Source organism: Xenopus laevis, chromosome 9_10S (genome assembly GCF_017654675.1).
Source record: "Xenopus laevis strain J_2021 chromosome 9_10S, Xenopus_laevis_v10.1, whole genome shotgun sequence".
NCBI lineage: Eukaryota > Metazoa > Chordata > Amphibia > Anura > Pipidae > Xenopus > Xenopus laevis.
Genome location: NC_054388.1, coordinates 116,362,798 through 116,381,579, shown reverse-complemented (window position 1 = coordinate 116,381,579; position 18,782 = coordinate 116,362,798). Strand labels below are relative to the sequence as shown.

At 39.3% G+C, this 18,782-nt stretch overlaps 1 protein-coding gene across 3 annotated transcripts in view; it reads right to left on the bottom strand.

The window, feature by feature from the left end:
* The window catches only part of LOC108704181, a 48,716-nt gene extending 30,642 nt beyond the window's left edge, over window positions 1-18,074 (bottom strand). For 2 of the 3 annotated variants that reach the window (XM_041578575.1, XM_041578573.1), the window contains exon 1: window positions 17,590-18,074. In XM_041578575.1, coding sequence (XP_041434509.1) covers window positions 17,590-17,689 — 100 coding nt within the window. In that variant the 5' untranslated portion in view covers window positions 17,690-18,074. The remainder of the gene's footprint in view (window positions 1-17,589) is intronic. The other variant, XM_041578572.1, reaches the window with a different exon arrangement.
* Window positions 18,075-18,782: the final 708 nt, after the last annotated feature.

Sequence of the window (18,782 nt, the reverse complement as noted above, 5' to 3'; positions counted from 1 at the left end):
GGCTGCTGGATGCTGATCCAACTGGGTGTGCCCAGGGGAGCCTGAGTATAGTAAGGCCCAGAAAGCCATGTGCTCTTGAAAGAACAAGTTGAGGACCAGGAAACCCTACTAGGGCAGACTTGTCATAGTCTCTCTAGGAGAGAAAGGCAGAGAGGTGAGAGAGAAAGAGCAGCTGAAGCTCCAACAAGGATTTGCATTGGGGAGTAGCTTCCCCTCTGTGTGATTGGCTCCAGTCAGGGACCTCAGTGAAGAGGGTGTTAGGTTATCTGTCAGTTCCTGATCATTACACTGGATGGGGACGGCTACTGAATACTGCAAATGCCGAATGGATGTCCTTCCTCAGCTGAAATACCCATTACCTGATGTGACTGTGTGTCAAGTGCTAATAACTCATCTGTGTACGTGAGTAAACCTGGGGATATTGTCTTCAGACTAATAAACAGTTTCTTGTTTGCATCATAAGAACCTCCTGGCACCCAATCATTTTGTATGTTTTATATGCACAGTAGACTGAGTGTTGTAGTTGCACTACACCTTAGAGGGAATGCTTCCACTTAGCGAAGGCCCTGATCCTGAGGTGTGAGTCCAAATATAACCATGCTCTGCTAACTAGCTGGAAAGTGACCTGTGGTGTGGATAGTCCAGATTAGGGAATAAAGACATAGGGAAATGTCTCCATTCACCATTCTCTATCCTGCTCCATCTCTGTATTCCATACTGAAACCCCATAGTAATGCCGTATAGTGTATTGATGTGATGCCATGACACCCCCATGTTATTTAATGTTCCCCTATCCCTAACTTTGCTAGGGAATATATATATATATATATATATATATATATATATATATATATATATATATATATATATATCCTGTGCTTGAATGGGCAGCCATTCAAGTACTACTACAGTTTATATAAACAAGCTGCTGTGTAGCCATGGGGGCAGCCATTCAAGCACAGGATACACAGTAGATAACAGATAAGTACTACTATAGTTTATATAAACAAGCTGCTGTGTAGCCATGGGGGCAGTGATTCAAGCACAGGATACACAGTAGATAACAGATAAGTACTACTATAGTTTATATAAACAAGCTGCTGTGTAGCCATGGGGGCAGCCATTCAAGCACAGGATACACAGTAGATAACAGATAAGTACTACTATAGTTTATATAAACAAGCTGTTGTGTAGCCATGGGGACAGCCATTCAAGCACAGGATACACAGTAGATAACAGATAAGTACTACTATAGTTTATATAAACAAGCTGCTGTGTAGCCATGGGGGCAGCCATTCAAGCACAGGATACACAGTAGATAACAGATAAGTACTACTATAGTTTATATAAACAAGCTGCTGTGTAGCCATGGGGGCAGCCATTCAAGCACAGGATACACAGTAGATAACAGATAAGTACTACTATAGTTTATATAAACAAGCTGCTGTGTAGCCATGGGGGCAGCCATTCAAGCACAGGATACACAGTAGATAACGGATAAGTACTACTATAGTTTATATAAACAATATTTATGAGAAAACAAATTGATTAAATAGTCCCAACCCGAAAGTTTGAATCAAATTTGAACTCCAAAAAAAAACACCTCTAATATTTCTCATGAATTTTTTTTATGACATGCAACTTTTTATTTCTCCCATTGGGACGTCTACTTGTCAAAAATTTTGCTCATGTCTACTATTGACTTTGTCATTAACTTGGCAGGTTTTAGTTGGCGAATATTCAAATTAGAACTGTTTCCAAGGTTGAGGTGTGATAAATCTGGTTTTGTCTCCAATAAGGATTTATTATATCTGTACAGTAACTAAAATTGACTGCACAGTTTAAACACAAGCAGAAGAAACACAGTATCAATAGCTCTGGGTTTGTGGTTCAGTCCAATTAAACAATTCAGTGAATTCTCTTGCCCTTTTAGGATTTGGGCATCAGGAATTCAATCACCAGAACGTAGGCCCGGGTGTGTGAGTACGGATCTACATTTACATGTCCCATCTCTAACCCCCACATGCAGGTCTCGCCCATATACTGAATGGTTAGTAAATCTTTCCCTTTGTTCAGTGTTGGACCGGGTACCTGGGGCTCACCACTACCTCCAACAGCCTGCAATGTATAGCTCTATAGAGTGAGGATGATGCAGAATTGCGCTGAAGCTTCTAAGTCCTACAGAATTTCAGGATTATTGTTGGATGGTCAGGCAGTGGGTGAATATGACTAAATCTAAGGGCAGATTAAAGTCCCTTGGGGCAGTTGTTTATATATGTTATATCATTTATATCTGGATTTCCTATGACGGACGAATGGCTAGTGTCAGAGGGTCGATATCTATTACCCCCGCCCTCTATGACGCCATAACACTATAGGGCCCAAGGCAGGATGGACTATAAGGGCTAATGGTCAACTGTGGACAATGATCACTCATATAACTTATACTAGGCCATACAAATAAATGATCTCCACTCTGTTACTTAGATTCCAGAGTGTCAGCATAGTGTCAGCATGTCTCTTATGCCCTTTTGCAGAAGTGTTGCTCAATTACTGGCTGTACCACAATGGCCATGTTTAGCCAACAGATGTCTATGAGACTGTGGACAGTTGGAACCAGAAATCTCTTATGTTGCAAAACTGCACAACTTACAGGAATGTATAAATATATATGTCAGTAAGTCACCTCTCCAGACCATGTATGGTATTTTTCTGTATTCCCCTTGTCACAATTACTATAAATACCTTCTGAAAGCGATATAACGCTTGGACCAAGTGGTAGGTCTTTGGCGAGTCCTTGGGTGACATTCTGTGTGTTACTCCAACAGATTACCCAGACACAACTGTTGTTATATTCTGTATGAATTAATTGCCTGTCTATTACTAAAGGTTTTCCTTTGCTGAGTTTTGTCTTACACAAGGTCAAAATGGGAATACTAAAAATACCATCATATGGTGACCCGCCGACCAGTCTTTTCCCAGTCATATTTTCAGGCAAGTTGAGAAGTCGAGTACTCTGGCCGCTATAGGCAACTGGAGTCTACCCACGGAGCTCTCTACTCCCGGAAGGTTTTCCCTGGAGCTTTACCCCCGGATGGTTGACACACGCGGAAAGGCCCCTTGGGGTGGGCGTATATGTTTATTCTAACTTCTTCTTTTTGCCTCTTGTTTTGTTAATTGTTGTGTTAATCAGCTGAAATGATTTGCCATTCATGATAGGAATCCGCAGTTTCCTTCCTGTTTTTGTATTTTGTACGTCTCTTATTCCTTATCATGAAGTTTAGTCTAAAACATCTTGAAATATAAATTACACGTTGTATGATGAATGCAAAATGAATGTTGAAGGTTTGCCTAGCTGAGTGTGTGAGTAACTTTAGTGTAACTGTAATCGGTGTGATAGTACATGAGAGAATTTGTGGCTCTATCTCAGAGTCTGCTTGCTGTTTACAAGTTTTTCTGCGGTTCCTGTTTATGGGGCGACCTAGCAGGCCAGAAATACCGAAAACTAGTCTTTCTAAAGGAAATTCTTTAGAGTGTAAATCACTTTCCTTTCCTGCCTGAATTGTCAGATGAAAAACGAGAGCCCTACAAACATCTAGGTGTTGTCCAACTTCAAACCTGTTTTCTCCCTTTCCACTCAATTGTAAGCCTCTTCTAAATTACAGAGAAAAGTATAACTTAATTTTTTCCTGCAGGTGACTCCAGTTTATATGTCTGTTTTCCCTGTTTGTTTTATAAACCAATGTTAATAGCTCGCTGCTAAGCTTTTTTGCATCCTACAGGTCTGCTAGAGCATATTTTGAATGTAATACTTGTTTGTATGTTAGAAATAGTGATGGGCAAATTTATTCACCAGGCGTGAATTCGCAGCGAATTTGCGCGATTCGCTGCCAGCGAATAAATTCGCAAAACGCCCGCGAAAATTCGCCCAAAAAAATTCGTCAAAAAACGGGCGCCGGCGTCAAAAACGAGACGCCCATCACTAGTTAGAAAGAAAAGGATTTGACTTGACGGTTATATGAATTTGATGTGTCTGTAATGAATATGTTGATCTTACTGTTTTTGGTTCTCTTTAATGTTTATATGTTTTCATAGGTACCTCTTGTAATATAATATTGTTCTATGTGTCTGTGACTATTATACTAATATTGTCATTGTGTCTTTGACTATCATGTCACTATTCTTATCTTATCCTAACATTGTCTTCTTTGTTATTATTCTCATAGTAACATTAGTTCTCTTGTGTATTTCTGTTTGTGAATGTTTTACTTGTGAATAAGGTTAATACACTCCAATTGTCTTTATAGTGTTAACAGAAATATTAGTGTTGTCTCTTTAAATGTTCTCTGTTATAGTTTTTGTCTCAAACTAACTTTACTTCTATTTTTGTCTTCATGGGGCACATTTACTAAGCTTGAGTGAAGGATTAAAATAAAAAATACTTTGAATTTCGAAGTATTTTTTTGGCTACTTCGACCATCAAATAAGCTACTTCAACCTTCGACTACGACCTTCGAATCGAACGATTCAAACTAAAAATCGTTTGACTATTCGACCATTCGATAGTCGAAGTACTGTCTCTTTAAAAAAAACTTTGACCTCCTACTTCGCCACCTAAAACCTACCAAGCACCAATGTTAGCCTATGGGGAAGGTCCCCATAGGCTTTCTAGCAATTTCTGATCGAAGGAAAATCATTCGATCGATGGATTAAAATCCTTCGAATCATTTGATTCGAAGGATTTAATTGTTTTTTCCTTCGATTGTTCCATCAAAAGAATTGCGGTAAATCCTTCTACTTTGATATTAGAAGTCGAAGGATTTAACTTCGATGGTCGAATATCAATATTCGACCCATAGTAAATGTGTCCCTATGTGTCAGATTGATAACTCTTTTCTTAGTGTATTATGTTTTACTTGTGATCTGAAAGAAGCATGTTCCATTAGTTTAGAATATGTAACAATCCTCCTAGATATACTAGTTGAGTGCCCAAAAGATTTTAAGTATCAAAGCCTTTGTTAAGTGTCACAGTGGAGGGGACAAGACTGCGTTTTCCTGGTCAGAAGGCGACAGTTTTCTCCCCTCAGAACTTGAGATTCTACTGTGACAGATAAAGGATAAGTGTAAGAGCAAATATATTACTATACACATTACATGCCATTAGATCTAGCAGGCTTATGCCAACCAATAGAAAGTGATATTTCTCACATATACTTCAGCTGAGACATTACACCTATTCTCTGCTCCTTGCTCAGCAAACTTAGATCCAGTCCTTAATATGGAAACTCAGGAGCAATTAAATGCCATTTAAATATTCCTATTGGCAACCTTAGAGTGACACAGAGTTACACAATCTCACAACTTTTGCTTCCACAGACGGTGCAGCCCCAGTAATAAAGATTCTTATTGGGCTAATGGTTCAGAATGTTGTAAGCTTATTAACGGTAGTATATTAACAGTAGTATATTAACAGTAGTATATTAACGGTAGTATATTAACAGTAGTATATTAACAGTAGTATATTAACGGTAGTATAGTAACAGTAGTATATTAACAGTAGTATAATAACAGTAGTATAATAACAGTAGTATATTAACGGTAGTATATTAACAGTAGTATATTAACAGTAGTATATTAACAGTAGTAACAGTAGTATATTAACAGTAGTAACAGTAGTATATTAACAGTAGTATATTAACAGTAGTATATTAACAGTAGTATAATAACAGTAGTATATTAACAGTAGTATATTAACAGTAGTATATTAACAGTAGTATATTAACAGTAGTACTTCCCCTGAATATTCTGAAGAGAAAAGTCCTGACAACCAAATAAATCACAGTCAGTTGTTTCAAACACCAGGGCCCACTCACACTGACGTACTTAATGGTGCATTAGACTTACAGCACCTTTAGAGGAAATCTAGTTCATAGTCCAAACAATAACAAGTAGGATTCTATTTGCTGGAACTGTCATAAAAACTACACTTGAACACAAAAACACACCAGCACACGAGACTTGTATCTGCAGGGCAAGCCCTTGCAAAAGTTTTTACTGCGGTGGTGTCTCAAGGTAACCTACCTAATTTTAAAATACATTTTCTCTGTGACCTATTGGAGAACGTATTAACTAAAAATTACTTTTTATTCAATAAGGAGTACTACCTCCAGTTACAGGGCTGTGCCATGGGTGCCAACATGGCAGCAGCCTACGCTAACATCTTTATGGATCTTTTCAAAAATACGTTTATTTTTTCAATGAGGAGTATGCCAAATATATCAATGCATACATGAGATATACATGAGATATGTGGACGACACATTTTTTCTATGGTCTGGCACACCTGAAACACTGACTAATTTTTTGAAACATCTAAATACAGTCCACCCTACAATCCAATTTACCCTTGAATTTGACTCCAAAGAAATACATTTTTTGGATGTTAACATCACAGCTACAGGGGCAAGTTTTGTAACCTCATTTTATACTAAACCCACTGACAGAAATAATATACCAATATCCACTAGTTTCCACCCCCCTGGGCTTACTAAGGGGTTACCAAAAAGTCAGTTATTACGCGTTCGGCGTATTACATCCTCGGATAACCTGTATGATACTCAAGCGGAATTAATGCTTAACAAATTTAAAGAACGCGGCAATGACAGAGCAAACCTACAAACAAAAAAAGAAGAAGTACGAAAACTCCCAAGGGGTGAGCTACTAGTTAAAAAACAATTCAGCCAGGGGGATAAAGTCAAAAGAATTCCTTTTATTAGTTCGTTTGATAGTAATTCCCAATTTTGTAAAATAATTATTCTCAAACATTGGGGATTATTAAAATCTGATCCTAAATTTGGACATTTGTTTCAGGCCCCCCCTTTATTTTCATATATAATTCGCGAAATTCACGAAATGGCGAAACATTCACGAAACGGCGCCGGCGTCTCGTTTTTGACGCCGGCGCCCGTTTTTTCGAACGCCAGCGAATTTTTCCCGCGAATTTTCACAGGCGTTTTGCGAATTTATTCGCTGCCCGCGAATCACGCAAATTCGCCGCGAATTAGCACCTGGCGAATAAATTCGCCCATCACTACAAACAAGATATCCGAGGGGATTAAATGAAGAGTTTAATTTGTCCTGTTTCTTGTAAAATAAGTGTCTAATAAGCTTTCTTACTTCCCTTACAGATAAGAAAATTTCTTTGCCTAAACTACAGGGACAGGTATCTGTAATTTTTCTCCCTTGATATGTAGGGTAAGATTACTTTTTAACTTTTTTATCTTTGTATAGATTTTTTTTGTAACTTTTATCTTCCTCTTTGGTCAATTGCAACAATTGTTTCAATTGAGGTGTTCAACACTGGGACTTTGAATTTGCTGCTTTGTGTTATTAAGTATTGTGTGTTTTTTCTATTTATACGGACACCCAAGTACAATAATTGCGAAAAGAACAAAGTCATTTTATAACAATCTTTTTTCTGATATGAATTGATTCTACGTATCTTTGATAATTTGGTAATTTTTATAATGAAAAACCTTTTGTATTGAAATTGATTCTTCACATTTTTGTATAATGACGCACTAATTGGTTTGCCTTTATAATGTTCATCTGCACCTGTATGTAGTATGCTTGACAAAGGGGCGCAGCCCCGAAACGTTGCACCACCGCAGTAAAAACTTTTGCAAGGGCTCGCCCTGCAGATAAAAGTCTCGTGTGCTGGTGTGTTTTCTTGTTCCAGTTACTGGGAGGTCACCATATCCTCCATCCATTGAGCACCGAGCTAATCTATACTGCATAACGGGTGTGCGAGGGTCTACTCCAATTGAAATAAAAACTACACTTCCCAGAATCCTCCGTTGCACAATATTTCAAATGCTCAACTTCTCTCAATATTTTGTAACTTCCTCGTTTGTCAGCCGCTGGCTCAGGAACTTTTAACCACAGCAAATACTTTTAACTTTACCATTTCATAATCATCTGTATTTTTTTCTGTATCTCCTCAATCTGGATCTTTTTCACCAACATGAAGGTGAACTTGATGCAGTTTGGACACATACCCGATTCACTCATTGGTACAGGTTAAATTATTTTCATTATTTTCTACACAAATGTGAATCTATTATTTCATATTATTGTAGTGCATTTGCAGTACAACAAGAGGGGAGTATTATATTGTGGGTTCTGTTGTTGTTTGTATTTTTTCTAATTAAATAAGTTTCAGTTCATAAAAATGCAGCTTATGTGCTTGTGCCGCTGCTACAGAAATAATTCTCCCGTAATCTTTGCACTTGTGTATCTTGTATCTCACGTCTGCAAGTGTAAGAAAATGCAGAAGGGACTTAATGGATTTATTGTTCATTTCATCTGATAACCAGTCATTTCACTACCAAATTTGTAGAAATAAATGATGCTACTAAAATGGGTCTATGTCATTCTCATTTAGGCTAAAGATATAAAAATGTTATTAAATGTTTTTTCCTAGTTATGATTAATTAAAAAATGGTTTTATTATAAGTAGGAAACAGTACAGGTTGTATTTGACAGTTTACACAATTACATTGTTTGCAAATGACACTGATATTAAGTGGAGTTGTGTCTTTGTATCATCCCACTTCCAACAACACAATCACTGGCAGCATTTGGTTGGATTTACTCCCAGTTGTCCTGTCAATTCTCTGTAACAATCCTATCAGCTGTTGTGGACTTTCTAAATTTGAATTAACCACAAGAAAACAAACGTCCTTCACTCATATCATAAATACACAACCACTTCTCATTACTGACAGTTCATACAGTAGTTTCATTAGAGTTCTTTAGCTAGTACATTAGATAAGTCAGTATTACCAGAACACCAGATATTGTCACATTGGGGCTCATTTATTAAAGCAGCGCAGCGCATAAGTGGACGCAAAAGGTTGTCTGCGCCATCACAAGCGTGATCGCTAATATATTTGCGTGATATTGCGCATAACACAGAGCTTTTGCGATGGTTTTGTTTATGCGCATTGCGCAAAAGATTGGGCATTTATGTCGCAAACGATGCCGTGGTTGTTAGGGGCGTGGCTGTGGGCGTGGCTACAATGCGCTTGCACTGCGGCCGTCGCAGATTTGCGTCTGTATATGTGCAAAACTGCACCCGGGCAACAGCACCACAATTTTTACGCCTGCCTCTTCGTGGCGTAATAGTAACGCTCTTCAAAATGCGCATTCCTGCCCAGCTGCGCTAGTATATTCAAGATGAACAACCCTTGTAAAGTGCATATTAACCACGCCTTCCACCCAACATGTTTATATTGACCAAGGTTCCTTTAAGGGTATCAGGTAGGCTAAACACCTTTGCAACCAAACAAATATTAGCACAGAAACAAATGCAGATGCGTCTAAGAGAACGCAATATGCGCAATATGTGACGCAACTAATTAAAGCAGCGCATTCATACATGAGCACAACTAATCCTTACCTTTGCGGTATCTTCCTGTGCGCACAATTTATTATAAGCACTGCGACAGCTGATACGCAGTTTCACACGTCGCACCTGTCTTGTGTCTACATTAGCGCACAAATCGCACTGTTAAGGTATCGTGCGCTACATTATTAAATACTCGCATGCGCTGGGCAAATGTCTGGCCACTGCGCTCTTTTTAGCGCTGCGCTGCGTTAATAAATGAGCCCCAATTGTCTCTTTGTTTCCAGGTTGGTGATCTGAGCAAAACTCCATCAGTAGCTGTTGAGATTATTCACTATATTCCAATCCATTCCAAATAGAACAGCTATCATTGATCCCACCACTCATTGAAGGAAACTCTACATACATACAAAGAGCCATTTCATAAGTTTTCCATTCATATCTGTGATGCCTTTACATCTATTGCATATCCTAATATCAGATCTATGGACTGATTATGAACTCTTAAGAACTGTACAGAGACTGCTGCATTGACTGAATACAAGTGACTGTTGAATATTTCTTCATGTGTCTATCCACAGCCATGATGTCTCTCTGATTGGACTTTCCCTTATAATGAACTGATGGACTGATATTGAAATGGGTTAATTATAAGGTTTAGATTCATACAGTATTGAATGTGATATAGTTAAATTGTGTGCAATAGACAAGAACAATGGAAATGTGATAATGTAACATTTTCTCTATATGTTTAGTTATAGATTAGTTATAAAAACAACAAAGGTAAAATTGTATTTGTTTAAAAAAGTTTTTAGAAGGAAAGTTTCCTGTAATTACTTATTATTGTATTATTGCCCCAGGTCCTCAGCTCTATATGTAGCTGGTTGTGTGTAAACGGCACTGACATAAACATAATGATAGACCCCATAATAATAGAACTTTGTCATGTGCTAATATTCGTATTGAATAGAGTCAACATTCCAAGACTAGCCCCGCCCATAATATTAATATCTATAAATCTATCACTGTCATAAACATAGAGGTTGTCCAAATAAATAGAGTAACTGACCAACATAGTGTGACTTTAGATTAGTATGTGTTTTGATAGGAGAAAGAAGGTTGTACTCATATTGTTTCTGAAATGTTTGTTGAATGTCATATAGTCAAAGTTTTAGAGCTGCAACAATAAGGGGCACATTTACTAATGGTCGAATATCGAGGGTTAATTATCCCTCGATATTCGACCCTCGAAGTTAAATCCTTCAACTTCGAATATTGAAGTCAAAAGATTTAGCGATATTCGTTCGATCGAACAATCAAAGGAATAATTGTTCGATCGAATGATTAAATCCTTTGAATCGAACGATTCGAAGGATTTTAATCCATCGATTGAATGATTTTCCTTCAATCAGAAATTGGCTAGAAAGCCTTCCCCATAGGATAACATTGATGCTCTGTAGGTTTTTTTTTAAAGAGACAGTACTTCGACTATCGAATGGTCAAATAGTCGAATGATTTTTAGTTCGAATTGTTCGATTTGAAGTCAAAGTCAAAGGTCGAAGTAGCCAATTTGATGGTCTATTCCTTCACTCGAGCTAAGTAAATGTGTCTCTAAGTGTATTCTTTTCATAGAAGAGTTCAGTTATTCCAAATGATTAGGTAAAGTTTATAGCTGGTTAAACAACTCCATTGGAAGTTTCATTAAGTCTATCCATGTTATCCTAGCATTAATACTTGCTCTATATTTCTCTGTTAGAATTTGTGCTCCTCCCAACTTCTGCTCTCATTTGATTTACATCTATAAGATAAAGCTTTTCTCAGCCGTACATGGGGATATAGTAATGAATCAATAGTAATGAAATCAGTATTATATTAGTCTCTTATAAGAGGTTACATATTACATGTTACATATATATATATATTATATATTCTTTGTCATTTTAATAGGGTTTTCTGTTCCCGGCTGCACTTAAACAAGTTATTTCATGAAACAGGATTTATATGTAGCTCCCGAGCTTCCTGGTTTTTCTTTTCACTGTGTCATGATACAGGCCTGTAATAGTTAATAAAACAAGGTATCATGAGAAATATTTCTGCCAGTATCTAAATCAGACACATAACAGGCCTCTTTTTACCATGGTCAGAGGGGTCAGAGCTGTAATGCCCTCCTGTAAGTCCTGGCTGATAAGAGCCATTCCATGGGGAGGGGGAAGCCCAAGGAGGGAGAACTTAAAGTTCCCAGCAAGACCCTCACAGGTGAAGTAAAGGTCACATATAAGGTATACTCGAATATATTTAGCCTCACAGAACCCAGACCTGTTGTACCAACAGTATAAAGAACTGCTGGTGGGTTCAAGGCAATTTCAGATTTCAGATGAGTCCAAACATGACTGGGTTAGTTACTCTGTGTATTAGATGTGAATATCTGGGCAGGGGCAGGTCACACAGTATTGATGTTTAGTATCTATGGAATCCCTGAGAGAATTAATAACCGATGAATATAATATCATCTCTCTCCTATGTTCCTATAAGGAGTTATGGTCATTATATTCTTGGTCCAGTTCCTACTCACAGGAGCTCATACTCACTCAATCGTGTCCTGCTAGGCCACGCCCCTTATATTCCTGAGGGAGGGGGGAGTGTGTAATGACCTGATGCCCTGAAATCACTAATAAATAGTCAGCTCTTCTGACTCTATGACAATTTGACATTGCCGCTATCCCATAATACCATAGGGAGAGAAAAAACGGCAAAGTCTTCTTCATTTCCATATCGGTCAAAGTTGACCAATCACAAGAGAACTTTCCAATCCATGTTAAAGACTGCCTGTCAAACAACATAGCCTTTTGCCTACTATAGATTCCTCCCTGCCATACAAAGAATAGGAAGACCCACAGCCTTATATGACAAGAGCTGCCAGTCCCATATCACGTTGCGTAGGCTCTATGGCAAATTAGCCATTACCTAAGCACTCCCATGATAACAGCTAACATTCCAACACATAGCCATGTGTTGACCTGTGCCTAGTAAGCCTCAACTTCCCTATCCCGTAATACCATAGGGAGAGAAAAACTGGCAAATTCTTCTCCATTTCCATATCAGTCAAAGTTGACCAATCACAAGAGGACTTTCCAATCCATGTTAAAGACTGCCTGTCAAACAGCATAGCCTTTTGCCTACTATAGATTCCTCCCTGCCATACAAAGAATAGGAAGACCCACAGTCTTCTATGACAAGAGCTGTCAGTCCCATATCCCTTTGCCTAGGCTCTATGGCAAATTAACCATTGCCTAAGCACTCCCATGATAAAAGCCAACATTCCAACAAATTGCCATGTGCCTAGTAAGCCTCAACTTCCCTATCCCGTAATACCATAGGGAGAGAAAAAACGCAAAGTCTTCTTCATTTCCATATTGGTCAAAATTGACCAATCACAAGAGGACTTTCCAATCCATGTTAAAGACTGCGTGTCAAACAACATAACGTTTTGCCTACTATAGATTCCTCCCTGCCATACAAAGAATAGGAAGACCCACAGCCTTCTATGACAAGAGCTGTCAGTCCCATATCCCTTTGCCTAGGCTCTATGGCAAATTAGCCATTGCCTAAGCACTCCCATGATAACAGCTAACATTCCAACACATAGCCATGTGTTGACCTGTGCCTAGTAAGCCTCAACTTCCCTATCCCGTAATACCATAGGGAGAGAAAAAACCGTCAAAGTCTTCTAAATTTCCATATCGGTCAAAGTTGACCAATCACAAGAGGACTTTCCAATCCATGTTAAAGACTGCCTATCAAACAACATAGCCTTTTGCCTACTATAGATTCCTCCCTGCCATACAAAGAATAGCAAGACCCACAGTCTTCTATGACAAGAGCTGTCAGTTTCATATCCCTTTGCCTAGGCTCTTTAGCAAATTTACCATTGCCTAAGCACTCCCATGATAAAAACTAACATTCCAACATATGGCCATGTGGTGACCTGTGCCTAGTAAGCCTCAACTTCCCTATCCCATAATACCATAGGGAGAGAAAAAACGGCAAAGTCTTCTTCATTTCCATATCGGTCAAAGTTGACCAATCACAAGAGTTCTTCCAATCCATGTTAACGACTGCCTGTCAAACAACATAGCCTTTTGCCTACTATAGATTCCTCCGTACCATACAAAGAATAGGAAGACCCACAGCCTTCTATGACAAGAGCTGTCAGTCCCATATCCCTTTGCCTAAGCACTCCCATGATAAAAGCTAACATTCCAACACATCGCCATGTGTTGACCTGTGCCTAGTAAGCCTCAACTTCCCTATCCCGTAATACCATAGGGAGAGAAAAACTGGCAAATTCTTCATCGTTTCCATATCGGTCAAAGTTGACCAATCACAAGAGAACTTTCCAATCCATGTTAAAGACTTCCTGTTAAACAACATAGCCTTTTGCCTACTATAGATTCCTCCCTGCCATACAAAAGAATAGGAAAACCCACAGCCTTCTATGACAAGAGCTGTCAGTCCCATATCCCTTTGCCTAGGCTCTATGGCAAATTAGCCATTGCCTAAGCACTCCCATGATAAAAGCTAGCATTCCAACACATAACCGTGTGTTGACCTGTGCCTAGTAAGCCTTAACTTCCCTATCCTGTAATACCATAGGGAGAGAAAAACTGGCAAATTCTTCTTCTTTTCCATATCAGTCAAAGTTGACGAATCACAAGAGGACTTTCCAATCCAGGTCAAATATTGCCTGTCAACAACATAGCCCTTTGCTTAGACTCTATGACAATTTGACATTGCCGCTATCCCGTAATACCATAGGGAGAGAAAAAACGGCAAAGTCTTCTTCATTTCCATATCGTTCAAAGTTGACCAATCACAAGAGAACTTTCCAATCCATGTTAAAGACTGCCTGTTAAACAACATAGCCTTTTGCCTACTATAGATTCCTCCCTGCCATACAAAAAGAATATGAAGACCCACAGCCTTCTATGACACGATCTGTCAGTCCCATATCCCTTTGCCTAGGCTCTATGGCAAATTAGCCATTGCCTAAGCACTCCCATGATAAAAGCTAACATTCCAACACATGGCCATGTGTTGACCTGTGCCTAGTAAGCCTCAACTTCCCTATCCCGTAATACCATAGGGAGAGGAAAAAACAGCAAAGTCTTCTTCATTTCCATATCGGTCAAAGTTGACCAATTACAAGAGGACTTTCCAATCCAGGTCAAAGACTGCCTGTCAACAACATAGCCCTTTGCATAGGCTCTATGACAATCGGACATTGCCGCTATCCCGTGATACCATAGGGAGAGAAAAACTGTCAAAGTCTTCTTCATTTCCATATCGGTCAAAGTTGACCAATCACAAGAGGACTTTCCAATCCATGTTAAAGACTGCCTGTCAAACAACATAGCCTTTTGCCTACTATAGATTCCTCCCTGCCATACAAAAGAATAGGAAGACCCACAGCCTTCTATGACAAGAGCTGTCATTCCCATATCCCTTTGCCTAGGCTCTATGGCAAATTAGCCATTGCCTAAGCATTCCCATGATAACATCTAACATTCCAACACATAGCCATGTACTGACCTGTGCCTAGTAAGCCTCAACTTCCCTATCCCGTAATACCATAGGGAGAGAAAAAACGGCAAAGTCTTCTTCATTTCCATATCGGTCAAAATTGACCAATCACAAGAGGACTTTCCAATCCATGTTAAAGACTGCCTGTCAAACAACATAGCCCTTTGCCTAGACGCTATGACAATTTGACATTGCCGCTATCCTGTAATACCATACGGAGAGAAAAAAACGGCAAAGTCTTCTTCATTTCCATAACGGTCAACGTTGACCAATCACAAGAGGACTTTCCAATCCATGTTAAAGACTGCCTGTCAAACAACATAGCCTTTTGCCTAGACTCTATGACAATTTGACATTGCCGCTATCCCGTATACCATAGGGAGAGAAAAAAACGGCAAAGTCTTCTTCATTTCCATATCGGTCAAAGTTGACCAATCACAAGAGGACTTTCCAAACCATGTTAAAGACTGCCTGTCAAACAACATAACCTTTTGCCTACTATAGAGTCCTCCCTGCCATACAAAGAATAGGAAGGCCCACAGCCTTCTATGACAAGAGCTGTCAGTCCCATATCCCTTTGCCTAGGCTCTATGGCAAATTAGCCATTGCCTAAGCACTCCCATGATAAAAGCTAACATTCCAACACATAGCCATGTGTTGACCTGTGCGTAGTAAGCCTCAACTTCCCTATCCCGTAATACCATAGGGAGAGGAAAAAACATCAAAGTCTTCTTCATTTCCATATCGGTCAAAGTTGACCAATTACAAGAGGACTTTCCAATCCAGGTCAAAGACTGCCTGTCAACAACATAGCCCTTTGCATAGGCTCTATGACAATCTGACATTGCCGCTATCCCGTGATACCATAGGGAGAGAAAAACTGGCAAAGTCTTCTTCATTTCCATATCGGTCAAAGTTGACCAATCACAAGAGTTCTTCCAATCCATGTTAACGACTGCCTGTCAAACAACATAGCCTTTTGCCTACTATAGATTCCTCCGTACCATACAAAGAATAGGAAGACCCACAGCCTTCTATGACAAGAGCTGTCAGTCCCATATCCCTTTGCCTAAGCACTCCCATGATAAAAGCTAACATTCCAACACATCGCCATGTGTTGACCTGTGCCTAGTAAGCCTCAACTTCCCTATCCCGTAATACCATAGGGAGAGAAAAACTGGCAAATTCTTCATCGTTTCCATATCGGTCAAAGTTGACCAATCACAAGAGAATTTTCCAATCCATGTTAAAGACTTCCTGTTAAACAACATAGCCTTTTGCCTACTATAGATTCCTCCCTGCCATATAAAAGAATAGGAAGACCTGAGGGAGGGGGAGTGTGTAGTGACCTGATGCCCTGAAATCACTAATAAATAGTCAGCTCTTCTGACTAAACGTGGGATTTACTTTGGAGGACCAATTGCGATTGGTAGTTATCCCTTTTGTTTCCCCTTTCCTCCAGGACCAGGAATTCTATATCTTTGGAGTTAAGTATAGGTTTTCCATGTTTTCCCTTTTATTTTACAACTGTTTGTAATTGTATTATTGAATGTATGTCTCTTTTTGTAACATCCTTTTGTATATTGCACTGTTATACCTTTTATAATATTAAAGAGAATTTAATAAGATTGTCTTTGGTGCGCTAAATGAACCTAGCCTGAAAGAGTTAACTGTGAGCCTTAACCCTCTGCATGCTAAAGTACTTGTTGAATCACTAGGAACTAACTGACTATAGTGAGAGAGAGTGTTTAATGCATTGGTGTATTGTGAGTTATTACCTGTTAGAGAGAACAGGGGAATAGTCACATTAGGTTTCTATCGCCTGTGAATGATAGATGGTGTCAGCGAATGAGTTTTGTGGGTGTTGGTTGGTGTTTGGGGGGGCTGTTGTGTTAGTCTAACCTGTGCGCAAGGTGGGTGAGAGACTGAGTGACCCCTGATAGTCCCACCTAAAGTCACGTGCGGCTGGAAGTACCGTGTCCGTGATACACTGATTTCAGCTTTCAGCTGCACTTCTGTACTGGTGCTGCCATGACGTTGAACTGTAACTGACAACAGCACACACCACTGTCCTAATTATAACAGACCTCCCTTGTTCCTCAGCTCTCTTACTGTGCCTGTAATATACTAATATGAAATATTTTTGAAACGTTTCAAGAAAGAAATGTTCATATATTTTATATCTTTTATACCTGGAACGGTCTAATTCCTATGAGGGACGAATGGCTAGTGTCAGGGGTCGATATCTATTACCCCCGCCCTCTATGACGCCATAACACTATAAGGCCTAAGGCAGGATGGACTATAAGGGCTAATGGTCAACTGTGGACAATGGTCACTCATATAACTTATACTAGGCCATACAAATAAATGATCTCCACTCTGTTACTTAGAAGAGTGTCAGCAGAGTGTCAGCCTGTCTCTTATGCCCTTTTGCTCAATAGCTTTACCACAATGGCCATGTTTAGCCAACAGATGTTTACGAGGTAAACCATCCCAGTGAGTGATGGGACTAATAAATAAATGTGTGTCAGTGCTATATAAATACACAGTAATATTAGTAAATAAAAATCTTTGTCCCCCAGTGCAGGGGAATGACTTACGTGTCTGGGGCAGGAGGAAGAGGCAGAGAATTCCCTGGATCCTGAGGAACGGGATCAGTACAGTGACTCCTCCTGGGTCTCCCATGATTGTCCCCCACATTCCTCCTTATTCTCCAGTAACCCTCACATGTTGTGCCCCTTATTCCTGTGTGTGTCCTCTCACCTCCCCTCACACAGTTGGGGCAAAGTTACAGAATCATTTCTACAAATCCAATATCCAGTTGTGCAGAGCCTCATGGCAGGGACAGAGTCCAGACTGGATTTCCTTTCACTTTCATCTTCAAACACAAAACAGACTGAGACACAGAGACAGACACACAATGTTTTTCCTTGGGTGTTGCCCGAGTGTCTCTCCGTTACATCAAGCTGGACACACACACCCTTTAATGCAACGAAGTCTAACACACTAAGGGTTAAATCCCTATTTCCATTTGGCCCAATACATCCAAGTAGGGGTTAAGTATTTTTTCTGTCTCTCTCTGAGCACCTGGTTGCAGCAGCTCCGCCTCCTTTCTGTTAATATTAACCCCTCACACCCTGAGCTCATGTTCCAACTCCTGCCGCTGCCTGTGCTCAGCTGTAAAACCTCAGAAACTCGGTATTTTCTTTACTTTGTCCAAGTCTCTAGATAAGCTGCTTCTGGAGTGTGTGTCTCATACCAAATCATATATCAGAGACACCTCTGATTTCTTACAAAAAATTGGCAATTTCCAAAATCTATCCCCTGGTAAATTGTTGGTTAATCTTGATGTGGAGCCTGTACAAGTCTATCCCACATGATGGAGGTGTGTGTCATTGAACATCTGAATAATGATATTGTACTGGATGGAGCACAAAAAAAACTTTCTTGTGAAATTATTACAAATTGTGTTATATAAAAACTATTTTTTATTTCAAGATGATTTTTATTTACAGATTAAAGGAACAGCAATGGGTTCAAATGTTGCCCCGGAATGATTTCCGACGGTACTGAAAATGTTGGTATCGCTACATAGATGAGATTCTCGCAATAAGAACGGGGCAACGCTCAGACCTAGTCAGGTTTGTGGATAGATGAAATAAATGCATTCCTCATGTAAAGTTTACAATGTACTGTGATGTGATAATATTCCTTTTTTGGATGTGATGGTGGAGAAAAAACATATTTGTCAAAAAAACAGACAGAAATCGACTTTTAAGAGATGACTCTTTTC